A 19,047-nucleotide genomic window follows, 5' to 3' on the forward strand; every position below is an offset into this window, starting at 1 on the left:
CCCCCCTCAGTGTGACCATCTCCCCCCTGCAGTATGACCATCTCCCCTCTCAGTGTGACAATCTCCCCCCATCATGTGACCATCTCCCCCCTCAGTGTGACTATCTCCCCTCAGTGTTACCATCCCCCCTCAGTGTGACCATCTCCCCCTCCAGTGTGACCATCTCCCCCCCAGTGTGACCATCTCCCCCCCTCAGTGTGACCATCTCCCTCCAGTGTGACTATCTAGTGCCAACACTTGTTATTTCCTTTTTCTTTTTACAATAGCCATCCTAGTGTGTGTGAAGTGGTATCCCATTGTAGTTCTGATTTGCATTTCCCTAATGATTAATGATATAAATCTTTCCATGTAAACGGTTTTACTTTTGGATTATCAATTTTATTCCATTGTCCTATATATCTGTCCTTATGTAAGTACCATGCTGTCCTGGTTACTGCTGAATTATATTAAGTTTTCAGATTACAAAGTGTAAGTCCTTCAACTTTTTTTTTTTTTATTTCCAAGATTGTTTTGGCTATTTGGAGTCTCTTGCGTTTCCTATGAATTTTTCCATTTCTGCAAAAGATGCCACTGGGATTTTGATAAGATTGCATTAAATGTGTACATTGCTTTGGGGAGTGCTGCCATTTTAACTATATTAAGTCTCCAATTCATGAATACAAATGTCTTTCCATTTATTTAGTTCTGCTTTAATTTCTTTTAGAAATGTCTTTAGGTTTTCAGGGTACAAATCTTACAGCTGTTTAAATTTATTCCCAAGTATTTTATTCTTTTTGATACTATTGTATATAGAATTGTTTTCTTAAAATTCCACTCTTGGATTATTCATTGCTAATGTAGACAACTGATGAATGTGTGTTGATATTGTATCCTCTAGCCTTGCTTAATTCATTTATTAGCTCTAGTATTTTGTGGATTCTTTCAGATTTTCTACATATAAGATCATGGCATCTCAGAATATGGTTTTACTTCTTCCTTCCCAATGTGGATGCCTTTTGATTCTTTTTCCTGCCTAATTGTTCTGGCTAGAACTTCCAGTACAATGTTGAATGTAAGTGGTAAAAGCAGGCATCCCTGTCTTGTCCCAGATCCCAGAGCTAAAGCTTTCAGTCTTTCACTGAATGCGATATTAGCTATAGGTTTTTCATAAATATCCTTTATCAGGTTGGGGCAGTTCCCTTTTATTCCTAGGTTTTGTTTTGTTTTGTTTTGTTTTGTTTTGTTTTGTTTTGTTTTGTGTGTGTGTGTTTTACCATGAAAGAATGTTTGATTTAGTCAAATGCTTCTTCTGTTTCAACAAAGATGACAGCATTTTTTTCTCCATTCTATTAATGTGGTATATTACACTGATTGATTTTTATATGGTGAACCACTCTTACATTCCTGGGGTAAATCTAAGTTGGCCATGGTGTATAATCCTTTTGATATACTGCTGGATTTAGTTGACTAGTATTCTATTGAAGATTTTTGGGCCTAAATTCATAAGGGATATTGGTCTGTAGTTCTCTTCCCTTTTGATGTCTTTGACTTTGGTATCAGGGTAATGCTGGCTTCAAAGAATGGGCTGGAAGGTATTCCTTTCCCTTCATTTTTTTGAGAAGTTAGAGAAGGATTACTGTTAATTCTTTAAATGTTTGGTAGAATTTGCCCACAAGCCATCTGGCCTTGAGCTTTTCTTTGTCATGAGGTTTTTGATTGCTGAGTCAATACCTTTACTTATTATAGGTCTGTTGAGATTTTTTTAAATTTCTTTTACATCAGTTTTGTAGTTTGTATGTTCCTAGAAATTTGTCCATTTCATCCAAGTTATCTAGTTGGTTGGCATACAGTTGTTCACAGTATTCTCTTATAATCCTTTGTTATTTCTGTAAGATCAGCAGAAATGTTCCCACTTTCATTTCTTCTTCTTCTTCTTCTTTTTTTTTTTCTTTAAGAGAGGGAGAGGGAAAGGGAGAACCTTAAGCAGACTCCATGCCCAGTGCGTAGTGCCAGTTGGGACTCGATCTCACGACCCTGAGATCATGACCTGAGCTGAAATCAAGAGTCAGACACTTAACTGACTGAGCCACCCAAGCACCCATCCCACTTTCTTTTCTTTTTTTTTTTTTTTTTAAGATTTTATTTATTTATTTGACAGAGACAGAGATAGCGAGAGCAGGAACACAAGCAGCGGGAGGGGGAGAGGGAGAAGCAGGCCCCCCCCACCCCGAGGAGGGAGCCCGATGTGGGACTTGATCCCAGGACCCTGGGATCATGACCTGAGCCGAAGGCAGACGCTTAACGACTGAGCCACCCAGGCGCCCGCACCCATCCCACTTTCATTTCTGATTTTAGTAATTAGAGTTTTTATCCTTAGTCTAGCTAAAGATTTGTTAATTTTGTTGATCTTTTCAAAGAACTTCTTGATTTCACCAATTTTCTCTGTTGGTTTTCTACTCCCTATTTCATTCATTTCTACTTTAATTTTTATAATTTCCTTCCTTCTGCTAGCGTGGGGTTTAGTTTAGTTTCCTTAAGGTATAAAATTAGGTTAGTGATTTGAGATATTTCCTTTTTACAACTCCAGGCATTTATAGCTACAAATTTCCCTCTGAAAACTGCTTTAGCTGTATCCCATTACTTTTGGTATGTTGTGGTTTTGTTTTCATTTGTTTCTAAGTATTTATAATATCTCATTTGATTTCTTCTTTAAAATCAAAGAAATTTCTTAAGAGTCTGTGTTTAATTTCCACAATTTTCTGAAATTATTTCCTTCTGTTATTTCTAGTTTTATTCCATTGCAGTTGGAGAATATATTTTGTATGATTTAAATCCTTTAAAATTTATTGACACTTGTCTTTTGGCCCAACATATGGCCTCTCTTGGAGAATGTTCCATGTATGCTTAAGAAAAATGTGCCTTCTGCTGTTGTTGAGTAGAGTGTTTTATGTTTATCTGTTAGGTCTATTTGGTTTATAGTGTTGTCTAAGTCCCCTATTTCCTTACTGATCTTCTATCTGGTTGTTCTATCCATTATTGAAAGTGAGATATTGAATTCCCCAGCTCTTATTTTAGAACCACTTCTTCTTTCAGTTCTATCAACTTTTGCTTTATATATATTGGGCTTTTGTTGTTAGGTGCATATATGTTTATAATTATTATCTTTTTGAAGAATGATCTTAACCATACAAAATATCACTTTGGTCAGTGACTCTTTGGCTTAAGGCACAGCTAAATGTAGTGCCAATGGATTTATAGTATGTTCCTCTTTACTTCCACCAAAGGACTTGTGAAGTCTTACAATGGGCTTGTTTTTAAAATAAATGATACATAAATTTGAGATGGCTTATAATAACAAAGATAATAATCTTTTATTCCTTCCTCTTCATGTGGAGGGAGAGTTATAGGATATCATAGTTAATGGGACTGGACTGCTGTACTTTCCTAAAGACAAGCTAGAAAGTGAAATGAAATGGGTTACATCATCTCAATCTTTGAGAAAAAGAATTACCATTATTCTTTAGTGAAGGCTATCTCTTTATTTTCCTATTGCCAGACTCTTAAATGAACTCCTGCATGTCTGCTTGTACAAGTACTGTTTCCACTGCCAGCCAGTCTCCACCACCGTTACTTGTGGGGGCCAGCACTTCCTGGGAGATGTTCTTCCGTGCCTTTTACTTGCACACATTTCCTCCCTCACTCCTCCCACAGCTCTCTGAGATGGGAACAGGTCATCCCTGCTCCACAGGGATCTGAGCTAGAGGCAGACACCCCTGCATGCACCACCTCTTCCTGTGGCCTTGCCTACTTGACAAATGGAAATGTAGAACAGAGCACAAGCCCCCAGTGGAGGCTTTTCTTCCAGAGGTTTCACTTTCTGGAAATCTAGAAAAACCACAAGAATGGTGGGGGAGCCCTTAGTGTGTCTTCCACAAATGTTCATGGTCCCTTCTGGTCTACTGAAAGGGCCTGTTGTCCATGCTGACTTCACACATAACAAACTGACCCAGAGCAGGTGGCTGTTCCTGGATAAAAGGTTGAGGGTGTCTCAGTGAAGGCCATGAAAAGTGACTATTGTTGGGCTTGGTAGTTTACTTGGAAGGGTGAGAGGAAAGCTTCCCTTTTAAGCTTGGTGCCTAAACCCCCTTGGCTCTGTGTGAAATATTAACTGAGGAGCTCGATTCTGGGGTTTAGAAGGATTTAGGCACAGAGTTTTGATGGGATAACTAGAAAACTAATGAGTCTTCACTATGATGCAGTAATGAGCTGCAGAATACATTTGAGAGGAAGAGAGGGACCTAAGGAATTGAGTGAAATGCAGTAAGCACCAGGCTTACAACTTGAGCTCGTGTTTCAACCTGAGCTGCTCCCTCACAGTTTTAGCATGAAGTGCAAGGACCTGTTTGACCTGTAGCATTTATTCAAATTTGAGTGACTTTAGCAGTGGATGACCCTTGCATGGTCATAGTCCCTTCTGCCACCCTCATGTACATTTACCTGCCTGGTTCCTATCTGTGTGGACCCTAAAGACAACTGAGTTTGGTTTATATTTTAAACCTGGTTTTCCCAATCTGAACCTGCTTCAGATTAGTACAATTATTTCAATTTCCCATCTTGGACCCCAGGCATAAAACTGAAAAGGGGGCAGACTATGAAGAGAAGGTACCAAGCCACGCAGTTTAGTCCATATGGCTCAGTGCCTATGTTCCTGGCTTCAGAGCGAGAGATCCTTGAGTTTGAAGCTTGCTGGCCACAGACTAGCTGTGTAACCCATGACAGGTCCTTTAAAATCTTTCGGCTTTAGCCCCCTCATTGGTAAAGTCAAAACTATGACAGTAGTGTGTCCTGAATGGCTCTTGTTATGGCTAAGCGAGGTGGTGCATGCAGTAGGGACTCAGCACAGGATCTGTATCTGCGCTACCCAATATGGCGGCCCACACCATGGGAACTTTCGAGGGGCACAGGTGCTCTCAAGTGGAAGTGGTAACAGAGTCACAGGACTTGACCATTTAGACAGAAAAACACAGTGAAGCTAAGTTGTGTCCCAGCCCTTGTCTGAGTGGAGCGAGGGAGAATCTAGGATGGATATCTGACCACTTTTTGAGCATAGATGCTAACGTTCCACAGCTCCGGTAAGGACTCTAGTGTTGAATGAAAGAATTTAATTTAAAGTTTCACAAATATTTCACTATTTACATTGCACAGTCAAATTTCTTGCTGAGCATGCAGACTTTGGGAAATGTAGCCTAACTTCCAGTTAATTATCACTTTGAGAAAGAAGTTTTGGTTATTAAAGGGGTGTGTTTGGACAGCTTATGTCTTCCCTTTACATTTTTGTAGCAACACATACATGCATGCACGCGTGCGCGCACACACACACATGTTTAGTGAATGGCTGGCAAGTATGGGCAGAAACTAAAGGAATGCAATGTTCATTCTTGAGAACAAGATAAAGCTCAGATCCAGTTTCCAGTCGACACTGCCTGTTAGCTGAAAATGGAAATACAGTTATGTGTAAAAAGGAAAGAAAAATCTGCCTCTCATAAAAGGATTTAAATAATCCACTTTTCCTGAAATATCACTGTCTGTGTTCGAATACTCCATAGTGTGTTTATAGGAAGTATAGTTGGTTTTGAAAGTAAAATCGCGCTGTGAATTGTGCAAGACTGTTGAATCTCAGATCTGTACCTCTGAAACAAATAATGCAATATATGTTAAGAAAAAAAAAAGAAGAAGAAGAAGAAGAAGGTAGCAGGAGGGGAAGAATGAAGCGGGGGAAATCGGAGGGGTAGACGAACCATGAGAGACGATGGACTCTGAAAAACAAACAGGGTTCTAGAGGGGAGGGGGGTGGGAGGATGGGTTAGCCTGGTGGTGGGTATTTAGGAGGGCACATTCTGCATGGAGCACTGGGTGTTGTGCACAAACAATGAATCATGGAACACTTCATCTAAAACTAATGTTGTAATGTAAGGGGATTAACATAAGAATAAAAAAATTAAAAAAAAAAAAAAAAAAGAAAGTAAAACCAAAAAGGGGAATGTAGAGAAAAGTCTAAATGATCAACGACTATAAACTGCTTGTAATTTTCAAGGACTAACTCACATATCTATTAATCACTCTTACCTCCTTGGAGGTCAAGATCTGGCGTAACTCTTTCCTTAGATCAATAAAACGATCGTGAAAGAGGGCCATGCACCATGGCTCCATGAAGTAGCTAGGGAGGAAAGAAAAGATTCAGTTAGCTGGAAACCCTCTCATTACCACTAATAAAGTATTTACCTGCTTTTTTGCCTTTATAAATTACAGTTCTGGCCCCTTTGCAATCGTTTGCTCATAAAATGCCTCGTGGAACAGCCTGGCCAATCAATTTTTTAAATGGATGTTCCTGATGTAAGGCCAGGTTTCATAATTACATTTAAAGTGGTTTAATTCAGAGCTGGGGCAAGACCCAGTGAAGAATCCTGATTTTATCAGAATTTAAAAGCCTGAAGACTTGTAAAGAACGGTGTCTCCATTATCTGCCCTCATTTGAGAAAAACAGATTGCAGGATTAACTGAACTGCTGCATAAACAAATTACATTTGGGGAGACAATACCACAAACGTTGTGCATCATTAAGGTTTCTAGATTAATAATGACCAGAAAAACAGGCCACCTCGGTGTTCAACATGGTCTCCGTCCAATTGCCCTGATGCTTAATTGAATCTCCTTTTAGGAGAGGAGCTCTTTGGGTGTTTACATTGGCTAACTCTTCACTGAAAACTGTTTGAATAAACGCTTTCTTACCTGGAGAACAGTAAGGCCCTCTGTTAGTTCCAGGTGATCGCTGAAAATCTGATGCATTCTTGGAGGACCAAGAACATTTATTGGTATTTTAAGTCTTATTTTATTTTAATGCCACGTGTCTTGGAACCAGAAACATCACTTCTTCGGCGCTGGGGGCACACTGATCATGTGGGTTTCCCTCTTTTCTGGATGTGGGTTTGTCGTTCCCATCACTGCTAATGGATACCACATGTGTGCACAGGGGGGAAAAGACCGGTGCCGAGCACCTTCTGTTTGCCCAGACTTAAAGCTAATTCTTGGGGAAGGAGGTGATGAGTCCCAGGGACCCCTGAGGCCTTAAAGGACAAACATCATGACAAGAGTCTGTGCTACGCTCAGCACAGTACTGAACTGTATCAGTTATTACCTATCACCTATTTGCTTGACCAGAATGTGACCGAATTTCATGTTTAATTACCTCTGTTGTTACTCGTTCAACAGTGAATTCTACTAATATTTACTGAACATTCTTTATGTGCCCAGCACTGTTCTGGGTGCAGGGGAAACAGTAGGAGCCCAAACAGACGCACATCCTGCCACTGTGAAGCTTATATTCAAGTGATAAATAAGTAAATATACAGCATGTTGGATAATGAGAACTGCTTAAGAGAAAAACCCAAGTCAGGCAAAGGTGGGGCGGGGAGAGGGGACAAAGGAAGGCTCAGGGAGTAAAGACCTGAGGGGAGGGAGAGCGGGAGCCATGTAGTGATCTGAGGGAAGAGCCTTCCTGGGAGAAGGAACAGCAGGTGCAAAGGCCTGGAGGCAGGAGTGCCAGCACAGAGCACTCAGGGAGGCAGAGTGGAGAGAAGAGGGGGAGTGGGAGGGGGTGAGCTCAGGAAGGGGATGGTGGGAAGGATGCTCCTAGAGGTAGGAGTCCAGTCCCGGCTATTGTGTATAGTAGTCCCCCCCCGCCCCGTATCCACGGTTTCGCTTCCCGTGGTTTCAGTTACCCCGTGGTCAACCGCAGTCGGGAAGCAGGTGATCCTGCTAGATGGCCACCGATCCCTATCCTCAGAAGGTCAGTAGTAGCCTCAGACTACGACGCAGTGCCTGCATCATTCACCTCACTTTCACCTCATCGTGGGGGCATCTAGCTCAGCACTTGCAAGGAACAGACATCTCACAGATCTTCAGAAATGAGTGAATGCACATTGCACTGTATGCATTCTATACTGTCTGGCCCCGATTGCTCTTTCATTAGTATAGAGTCAAGTTCTGCTAAATAGGTGACAAAACTCTGCAAAGTACCCCAAGATGGGCAATATTATGTAAAAGAAAGCCTCACTGGGAAGAGAGGGAAAGCCGTATGTGAAACCAGGATGGTCTCGCTAAGCCCTGCAGCAAGCAAGGCTGAGGGTGTCAGAAGTCCACTTTGTGGAAATCTGTCGGAGGAAATCTGCTCGCCTCTGGAATTACTCAAGGCCACCTAATTCTTAGTGAATGCAGCTGAGTTGATGGGAGTTCTGGCTGGGGTTATGGGCCCCTACAAACCCTGGCCAATGTCCAACATCCATCTAATTCCTGGAGCAAAGTTACTGGTGCAGGGCTGGCCACCTTGGTGGGGGTGGGCCCAGCGGGGTGATGTTTTGACACATCCTCAGAGAGTAGCTTCTTGGACCAAAATATCCATTATAGCCTCTGTCCAGACACTCAAGCACAGCTTTGCTAGGATGGGCCCTGCTCCAGGGGCTTGTGGATATGCAAATCTTTACACTATCATAATTCCTAAGTTAGGAACCAATGGGCCTTTCTGTGTATTTTTAAAATATTTGATTGATTGATTGAGCATGAGCAGGGGGAGGGGCAGGGGGGAGAGAGAGAGAATCTCAAGCAGGCTCCCCACTGAGGGCGGATCCCAACGCGGGACTTGATTCCAGGGCCCTGAGAGATCATGACCTGAGCTGAAATCAAGAGTTGGAAGCTTAACCGCCGGCGCCACACAGGCGCCCGCCAATGGGCCCTCTTAAATTTGTGGCTACATTTCCACCGTTGCTGAGATCCCACTTGTGTGTTTCCACCCTCTTGGTTTCGGGGTCCAGAGCTGCATCCTTCTAGGTGCCACACCTCAGTCTCTCTGCCTTCCAACAGCCCAGATCTGGTGCGGGCAGTCTTCACGCCCTGCCCTCCCCCCTCATCTGCTTCACAGAGGGAACTCTGGGGAAACCCCACTTCCCAAAGGTCACAGCCTGCCCACTGTCTAATGCCCACATTCCCTTAACCTCTGTCCACAAAGCCGAACACTAATGGCTGGAGAAGCAAGTGACCCTTCATCTTCTGAAAATATAATTGCTAAGCCCCTCTGCACGGTGCCTGGCGGGGGGGAGGGGGGCAGGGAGAGGAGGGGGGAGTTTGGGGGGGGAGCATGAAGAGGAAGTTGGATATTTTTACAAAGTTCTTCTTTGCTGCCTTTGAAACTCTCCATGCCTCTCACACCAGTGTCCAGCAGAAAGGGCCCCTGGGTATTTGATGACCCTCATGCTCATCACAGTACCCTGAACGGCTTGCAGACCAGTGATCTGGGATACCTGAAATCTTATTTCTCTCACACTTCCTACCATTGTCTCCTATGGGAAAACATTTTGGGACCCTCGTCCAGAAGGTGACAATCCCTGTAGCAAACTATGTGTTAACCTATATTCCTGGAATTCATCTGTGGCAGCTGTTTTTACTTATAAAAGAGAAAGGTTTATAGAACTCTATTCGGCTTTTCTTTCTCTCTCGAGAAAAAACTCCTGGGTTCCATTAAAGCAAAGTGTAGTAATGAAAAGAGACACCCTAGAAGCCAAACCAGTAGGTTGACTTCTGAAGGCTCCTTCTCGGTTTTAGCGAGGCTTCAGTGGCGGCCCCTAGGGGCGACTGACACAGGGTCCTGAAATACTAAGGGTCTCTCCGGGTGGGGGAGGGATGGGGAGGGGAGAACTGGTGCACCAGCAAGAGGAGTGTGTGGGCGCCTGCCATGCCTGGAGAGCAGCTTCTGCAACATCAGATTGCTCACAGCCTGCCACCCAGATCACGCTAAAGATGCATAAAGTGACACCCTTAGCCTGGGGTAAAACAAGGATTTCAGACTTGAGTGAATCCTGAACAGGAGTGCCACTGGAAGGTCATCCATTCTCTCTCTCTCTTTTTTAAAGATTTTATTTATTTATTTGAGAGAGAGAGAATGCGCGCGTGCATGAGGGGAGGAGAGAGGGGTAGAGGGAGAAGCAGACTCCCTGCCGAGCAGGGAGCCGGATGCGGGACTCAGTTGCAGGATCCTGAGATCATGGAAGGTCATCTATTCCAACTGCAACTCTGATCAGATGGCATGTAGAACCGAATGGGATTTAGGAAGAAAATGACTAGCAGATAATCTGCAGTTTCCAAGATGCCCTCCGCCTGCTCTGTTTAAATTAGGATTCAGGTTAGACTCTTGAATGGGTGGATAATTAGCAACATCTCCATTGTCAGATGAAGTAGCTGCTATTTTGTAGGGCAGGCGTTAGATATAAGGTGTTTTAGATAGTAGTGAAAAGGACTGGGTCCCTTTGATTAAGAGGAAAAAAATGTACTCAAAAATCTACCCAGAGAAGAATCTCATTTGCAAGGTTCTTCCCCAGTTCTTACAGAAACTGCTTATTCTGGTAGTGAGTTTTAAGGGCTCACCAGATGACCCCAGAGGACACCCATCCCTTTGTTCACGCTCTGGGCTGTGGTCCTTGGTCATTTACCATTCATAGCCCCAAGAAGCTCTGTCCCTGTCGGTAACTCACTTCCACACTCCCCTGGACCTTGTCTGCTTCTGGCAAATTAACTTTTTAAAATTAATACATTTTATTTTTAGAGCAGATTTAGGTGTACAGAAAAAATGGGAGCAGAAATAAAGTTCCCGTACATTGGCTCCCACCCTCAGCTTCTCCTATTAACCTCCTGCATTATTGGTAAGGCACATTTGTTCCAACTGATGAGCCAGTATTGATACATTATTCTTAACAAAAGTCCATAGCTTACACTGAGGACTTCCACTTGTCTGTCGTGTTGCACATTCTGTAGGTCTGACAAATGCCTCCTGTCATACAACCACCACTGCGGGATCATACAGGAGAGTTTCACTGCCCTCAAAATCCCCTGTGCTCTGCCGATCCATCCCTCCCTCTCTGAACTGTGGGCAAATTAACATTTTAGGAAATTGACTTGCAGAGAAAATGGGGATGTGTAACAATTTTATAAAAATTTTTAAGAACGCTATATTCCAGTATTTCCCTCCAAAATAGAGCAATATTCTCCCACTACAGAGCACAATGCCTCTCAGACTTGCTGGCCGCCCCTCAGACGAATGGTTGTGTGGCTTGAGGCTTTGGTTTTCTGAAGTGCTGGATGTAGGCATCAGCTTAGGATGAAAGCTATTTGGATTTCTATTTTCTGTAATGTGCAGGGGGCTATACTTTTTTAGGGGAGATTTTTAAACGTAGGCATTGTAACCTACTTGCTAAAAATCCATGTGCCTTGTGACCAGACCAAACCAAACACACGTGTAAAGCTGGAGTGAGGTTTGTTCACTGAGAATTTCCAAGCCTGATTTGTCGTGGTTGAAGGCTGCTGAGAATGTTAATTCACACACCCTAGTCAGACAAGACCATCTCAGGTGGGCGAAAGCATCCCAATGGCAGGCAATCTGATTCCTGATTCCTTCCAGCAGGTGCTAATGTTTTTATTCAAAGAAGGCCAATTCAATCCCATTATGGGAAAGAATGAAACGGGCGTGCATTATGTTTCTTTTTCCCTCCCGCATGGGAAGGACAACGCCAACCACCAACCGTAATGGCAGGGGCACCCAGTTGAGCATTTCCTACACTGACCCCTTCAGCTGCACCAGGACTAGAAAGCCATGGTCAACTCCCTCTCCGCACTGGCCGTCTGTGGGCTACAGAGCTCCTGGGTGTCCCTCCTCTGCATGCTGGGGGAGGGGAGGGGGAGCTCAGGGCGAGTAGGGGTGTGGAGCTGACAGGCAGCTTGAGGGCACACCCTCAGGGTCTGTTTCTAGCTCAGGCTTCGCCCCACTTCCAAACTGCCTCAGTTGCCTGATGCTCACTTTGCTGTCTCCTCTCTGGGGAGGGTCTAAGATTCTCACTCCCTCCGGCCCTCTCCAGATACCTCCCACCCTGGCCTTCCTGCCTGATGGGCTCTGTGCTGTTTCTGCAGCCCAGAGCAGCCTTTTCCACGCCTGCATCTTCCCTAGTGCTGTCCCACGCTTGAGCACAACACAAACCTCCTTCTTGAAGCTAATTCATGGCCTAAAGGCTTCCACTCACTTGCTCTGCGCCGTTTTCACTGCCTGGGGTAGTTCTGACCTTGCGGGAAAGCTAACCTGGCACTTGTCCTGTTCTCTTACTCACTGTGGGCTCTGGGTCCCCACAGCATCCGGCACAGGCTGGTCCCTAGGAGACAGAGGGAGCAGGTGGGGCCCAAGCTCCTAAAGACCCCTGCAGGTGAGTGCAGGGTTGCCCTCCCTCCCCTCCATGGAGAGCCTCTGCACCAGCTCCTAGGACCCCATTTAGGTAAGAGGGGGTTTAGGGTGGTAGAGATCCCTGTGGGCTTCCTTTAAGCCATCTTAGACACATGGCAGGCTTCATTATTAAAATTAGAAAAGCTTTGAACGTAACCAAACTCATTTTGCAATTGATAAGAATACTGAGTCAAGCCAAGCTGATCTCCTTTTGATAGAAGGATGTTAGAAGTCTTGCTTTATGAAAAGATGTAGGTCTAGTTTTCTCCCCACAAATGGAAGGAATTCTGTACTTTGGCTTCTTTCCTTCTCCATAGAAAGGAGAGAAGCATCTGGAATCCTTGCCAAGGCTGTGGTCAGGTGGGCACTGACCGCCCCAAGTGCTATGGATACTCAGCATTAGTGATCAGCTTTCGGGAAACTTATGTTTCCGTGAATACTGAATTTTTTTGAGAGAGGGAGAGAGAGAAAGAGAGAGTGAGTGGGGGCAAAGGGTAGAGAAAGAGAGAGAAAATCTCAAGCAGGCTCCACACCCCAGCACAGAGCCTCACATGGGGCTGGATTCCAGGAGGCTGAGCTCATGACCTCAGCCAAAATCAAGAGTCAGCTGCTTAACTGACTGAGCCACCCAGGAGCCCCTGCATATTAAATTTTTAAAAACAAGAAAATAATAGCTTCTTTCCCAATTTATGTTCAAAAAGGGAAGACTAACCAGAGCCACTAGGTAACCTTCATAGCTGGCTGCCTTGAAATCTTCAGAAGAGAACGTCAGGTAAGAACACGGCAGCAAGGTACCTTCTCAGTGGCTGTGTGGGTTTGGGTGTTAATAGCACACGAATTATTTCCACACACAGATCTAGCCATGAGAAAAAGTTTATACAAATTATCCAGGACCCAAACAGAGGACACTCTTGTCTCTGTTCAATTTGCCAATGGCTGGTCTGGGTTCTTTGGGGGGACTTAAATTCTCCATCGCTTTTGCAAATGATAACACTTTTCTCAGAAGCCCCAGGAAATGTCGACTTGTGGAACTCTATTAACCATTCCTGGTCGATATGGCCCAATCATTAAGCAATTGATCAGACTTCTTCAGAGCTCATCCTCATCTGGTCAATCAGCCAATTTTATTGACAAAATCATACAAGCTGGGTGGGCATCTGGTAACTAGCTGAGCCATTGGCCACACTGAATGCTGAGAAAAGCAACCCCACAAGACACGCTGGAGGAAGTCGCATTCGCTGACCTTAGGAAAAAGTCCGATGTGTCTAAGGGAAAAGAATATAGTGGGTAAAGGATGTCATTCTTTCAAGTACTGGACCTTAAATGGCAGGTGCGGAGGAAAGGAGAGTTGCCAGAGAGCTAGGCTGCCCTCCCTGCCCTCAGAGGTTCAACTGGAAATGGCTCTACACAATAGTTAGAAAAAAGGAGGCAGGTGGGCAGAGAAGAAACACATACTTTTCATTCTTTTTTTTTAATGAAAATCATTCTAATTTCATCCTGGAGTGATAATAGTTTTTGCTTTTAGACTCGTTAAGAGGATCCCCAGCTGCCACTCACAGCTGCACAGAGGTTTGCTCAAGCTAGAAACTCACCTAAGGGTTGCCTTTTCTCCCGGTGGGAAACTGCATGGTGGGTGGGTGGGTGGGGGGAGTGCAGGCTTTCCTGAGAAAATCATGTTCTTACTGTCCAAGTCCTTTCTTGTACCGACTGCATCTTAGATTCAAGGCGGAGGATAGACAGTTCCCACAATGCCTGGTTGTAGGTCACGCCCACAGCGAGTCTCAGCCTTGTGGTAGCATGGGCTGGAGCGTTGACTGGTGGGGCTTGTCTCTCCCATTTATAGTCCAAGAACGCGTGAAGCGACAGACGTCAGGGTATATCATCGAGGTTGCACCCAGGTACCCAGGGGCTAGGCATGACCTACAGACGTGGCTGCTTTGGACTGAACAACATTTGGAAATTTGATTTGGGACATTTCCTTTAAAAAATCATATTTGGTAATACTGGGTCCTTGTAGTTATGTGGCAGCAATCAGCTAAATTGATGCCCCCTGTGGCTCATCACTGTCATTACCAGCCTGGCTGGTATCGCTGTTCACCTGTGGGCCACAGAAAGCATGTGGGTATGCAAACCCTGGTGAGGGGGTCTGGGTGAGATGGAGGCATGTTTGTAAATGTTTTTGGAAGCCACCTGCCCCATGTCTTTTTCTCCATGCTCATATAGGTGCTAAGAACACATGTTATGTTCTATCTTCCTTTCTTCTTCCATCCATCCATCCATCCATCCATCCATCCCTCCACGCACCTAGCCACCCACCCACCCACCCAGCCACCCACCCATCCATCCCTCCCTCCACCCACCTAGCCATCCATCTATCCACCCACCTAACCATCCATCCACCCACGCATCCATCCCTCCCTCCACCCACCTAGCCAGCCAGCCAGCCAGCCAGCCAGCCAGCCAGCCATCCATCCATCCATCCCTCCACCCATCCACGCAGCCATCCATGCATCCATCCATCCCTCCCCCCACCTAGCCACCCACCCAGCCACCCAGCCACCTAGCCATCCATCCATCCAGCCAGCCAGCCAGCCATCCAGCCAGCCAGCCAGCCATCCCTAACACTTACCTAACCACCCATCCATCCATCCATCTATCCATCCAATAAGGCCTTTCAAAATCCTGTTTCTTTATTTCTAGCACCTGTTTTCCTCTGGTTCTCTGTTCTGTGCTGGCTCAACCACCTCTCACCGAATACTAATTTCTTCCCCACTGTGTTCCCATGAGGACTTTTCTCTCCCCTCTTTTCTCTGTCCTCCATATCTTCCAGGGCTCCTGACTTCCATGGCTACAAAGTGGCAAGCAAGGGGTCATTCTTTGCCATTAACCAATCACAGCCAGACACCTTTTTTTGCCGGGGGTTGGGGGGACACTGAGAGAACCATTGTGCAAGTATAGTCCCTGCCCCAGAAGCATACCCTGCGGGGGGCAGGGGAAGGTAGTGTTAGGGAAACTGAGGTGGGTGCAGGCCACGGAGGGGCACATTGTGGGAAGGAAAGGCTGGAAGAGGGCTCAGCAGGATGAAACTGCTGTCTGCTTGCCCTCAAGTCTTTGTCACTGCATTTCTAAGTTCACCGCTCTTTGGCTAGTGTTTGCCAACTTTCAGTCACTTGGGAACCCATCAGTTTTTCATGGACATTAAGCATTGTTTCAAAAATTTTCTTTAGACTGAGTAGCCTTAAAAACAAAATAACTACTTCTGCCTTGTTCTAGGCCATGATATCTGCAAAATCACAGATTTGATGTGCTTGTACAGTTTTTTGAATTCTTATTAAAATTATTCCATGGTTAGTAAGTTGTGTCTACTGCCTAAGGTAGCTCACATACCTACCACCTGGCAGGTGCTTACTACACTCTGAGACAAGTCATTTTTTATGATAGCTTGATGGCGAGGTGCTGTTGTATTCATCTGGGGACATAAACACACGGACACTGTGCTAAATAGTTTCCATGCATTATCTCACTTCATCCTAATTCCAATCCTCTGAAGTGGGACTTTCCAGTCTGTTTTACAGATGAAGAAATAGATTCAGAAAGGTTAAATGACTTGCCCAAGGCCACACAACTAATGAGGATGAACTGGGGCTTAACCATAATTCTGCTAGACCTCAAAGTTTGTGCTCTGAACAACTGCACAAGTCTCGTTCTGGAGCCTTTCTAGCAACTTTCTTATGCTCGTTCTGGAGCCTTTCTAGCAACTTTCTGAATCATCCCTGTTTCCTTGGTATCCCCTGCATTAGCTAAGATTAGGTTTGATTGCAGTTGTAAAAATTTTTTAAATAAGTACTTTTTTTCACACAAAGAAAGGCTAGGTGGTGTGTCCAGGATGGGTATGGTGGTTCCACAGACATCAGAGCACAGTACTATCCGTAGGGCACTTGGCCTCATGATGCAAAATGGCTGCTGAGCTTCAGTCATCACATACATGTTCTTAGATGGATAAAGAGAAGAAGAGGGCCCTTCTCCTCTTTTTTAGTGACAATTCCTAGAAATCTCACCTAGTACTTCTATTTATGTCTTATTGGCAAAACGTTGGTTATAAGGCTTCCTTGGCTGCAGGGGAGGCTGGAAATCATTGCCATTTGTTTTAAGTACAATGTAACATCCTATAAATCAGGATCCTGTCTCTGAGGAAGAATGAGAGAATAGATGTTGTGTCTTCTATGATAGCCCAAAGACTCCATAGCATCTACATTGAACAAAATTCTTTTCTTACAGTTAAGCTTATGAAAATTGGGAGAATGTGTTTAGTTGACGTTCCCAGAACTAGAATGCATCTATCACTCTAGATTCAAGCTTGCCCCCAAATTAAACAATCTGGAAAAAATCCCACACAAAATGTTGGATGAAGTGTGACCACTACCTCCAAGCCCATGGGAGAGCCTTGGTCCCCTGCATGTCTCCATCTAGCCCAGGCTTAAAGGCAGAGAACAGGGAACAATTTGTGTTCACACTGTAAGATTGTATTCTGGTCATTTTATTCTGCCCACGAAAGCAAGTGGATTCATGCATCTCAATACAATTTTTAAAAAATAATAATAGGAACAAATAAGTATTTCCAGTTAACCCTAGCTTTGCTCAGAAATTAAATTACACATTTCTGGGGCAGTGGAGTTTACACAGGAGCAGACAAAAACAAACAAACAAGCCCCGAAGCCTGAAATGCAAGTCTGATTATGAATACTTCCCGTCCAACTTGAGTTTGCCAGAATCTCTATCTGGTCAATTTCCTGCTTTGAGGCATTTCTGGAAAGGTAAGATTAATGATTTTGAAAGCAAAACCAACTAGTTATTTGACAACCAGTCATAACTGTCACTTGCTAAAGATGGGCTATAGTTTTGTTGTCACAATCTGGAACTGGCCTCAACTGATAGCGGGTGTTTACTGCTCTAAGGAAAAATGGTTTACAACGCACTAGCGCTAAAACCCAAATTCTAATCTTGGGTGGAAGTCAGCCATCTCCTGAATGGCTTGTAAACAACCTCTCTTACTGCTGGTCAGCTCAGGGATGCACAGAGGTGGTGTTTGGCGAATTACCCCGATGTATCCGGGAACCAGAAGCTAACACTGCTTTAAGCCTGGTGTCCTGCAGTGTTCTGGAAGCCCTCCTCTGGCTGCAGACGTGCTGGAAAACACTGCCTTGCCCAGTGCGCTCTGCTCAGCACTCAGAGGCTGCTGTCTGCTGCAGGCTACTGGAACCGGCGTGATGTTTTTGTCCTTGAGCTGGACACATGCAGAACTGTCTCGGGAGGGCGATCCAGACCAGCCCACGGGCCCTGGCACCCCCACAGCAACATGGGGAGCAAAGCTCTCTCTCAAGCACAAATTTTTCTTAGGCTTTACAGTGTCTAGAAGAACATGGATTCCCAGAACACATTTGTCCCGAGTATGTGTCAGCACCCAGATGGTGCCGAGGACAGAGCACAGAATCCCTGCCTCCCTTGCCACTGGAGTCCTGGTTTTCAGAAATACAATTCATAGAGGATTATCTGAAAGATCTGTGTGCTGTCCATTTGTTTTCTGAATCCTGGATACTAATTCACCTGAGAAAACGGAATACATTTATCTTGTGACCCTTACAAATCCAACCACCAGTGAGATTTTCCTCCTTATTTTGACCTTGACGGAACTCAAAGCCAAGTGTGTGAATTTTCTGAATAAGACCTGGGCTTGAATACCCAGACTTTGCACGGCAGCTGTCCTGCCCCTAGTTCCCCATTTCCCAATGCCTTTTTCTTTTTATCCCAGCTGTGCTGCTTGTTGCTTATGTAATCTCGAGCTAGTTAGCTTTAACCTCTCCCAGCCTCAGTCTTCATAGCTGTACAATGGGGATAACAGTGGTCCTTACCTCAAAGACTTAGTGTCAGAACTCGAGAGGACAATCCAGGAACAAGGTTGGCTTTATGACCAGCACAGGGGAAGGGCCCCATATGTATTATGTTGCAATGATGATGAGGAGGAGGATGATTGTTCTTACTTATATCTTATTGTATATATTTGTGTAAGCTACCTCAGATCTTTTCTGGTATGAATTAGAGATGAAATAATTAAAATAAGCATTCTTTGTTTGTTAATTGGAAGCGTCTTTCTTTGGCACAACTCTGCATTTTTCTCCCCAGGGACTGCTTTTCCTACCTTCAAGGGTGTCTACATGAACTATTTTAGCTGCAGTTTTATGGCAGCATTAATTTTAGCTGCCCTAAAGATAAGAGAGGCTTCATAACAAGCCTTGCCAATGTTTTGTCATGCACTAAAGAGCTCCGTGGGAATCAATGAAAATAACATAAAAACGGTTAAACTGAGGCCTTGATGTATTTTTTTGTTTGTGTGAATTGATGAAGGTTAAATAAAAAGAGGAAAGATGGAGTTCCTTGCTTTTGCTGGTTGATTTTGAAGAGTGAGACAATTAAGTCAAAAATGGTTAACCCAGTGGCTGGTGGGATGTATCAGGATGGTGGTCAGGAAAGTGGGCCGTGGTTAAGGCACAGCCATTTCCAGACCCAGCCGGGCCAGATTTTATTCTGACCTATCTGCCTTTTTGCCTGACCTGCCAGAGCAAACCTGTCTTCTTGTAGAAAGAGTATAACTTTTAGATAGTTAAGAATTGTCCCTCTATTTAAGTTTCCCGGTGAAAGCACAGTGGCCACACCATCTGCCCAGACCTTTCTCCACAGTGAGCCAGTGGGTCTGGCCG

General features: G+C 44.5%; 1 protein-coding gene across 1 annotated transcript in view; it reads right to left on the minus strand.

Moving 5' to 3' along the window:
* CFAP61 (cilia and flagella associated protein 61) overlaps window positions 1-19,047 on the minus strand; it is a 296,310-nt gene that overhangs the window by 2,174 nt on the left and 275,089 nt on the right. The window contains exon 24 of the mRNA XM_035006518.1: window positions 6,106-6,196. Within this exon, the coding sequence (XP_034862409.1) occupies window positions 6,106-6,196 (91 nt within the window). The remainder of the gene's footprint in view (window positions 1-6,105; window positions 6,197-19,047) is intronic.

This window comes from Mirounga leonina, unplaced genomic scaffold (assembly GCF_011800145.1).
Source record: "Mirounga leonina isolate KUSES-001 unplaced genomic scaffold, KU_Mleo_1.0 Mir_150, whole genome shotgun sequence".
Taxonomy (NCBI): Eukaryota; Metazoa; Chordata; class Mammalia; order Carnivora; family Phocidae; genus Mirounga; species Mirounga leonina.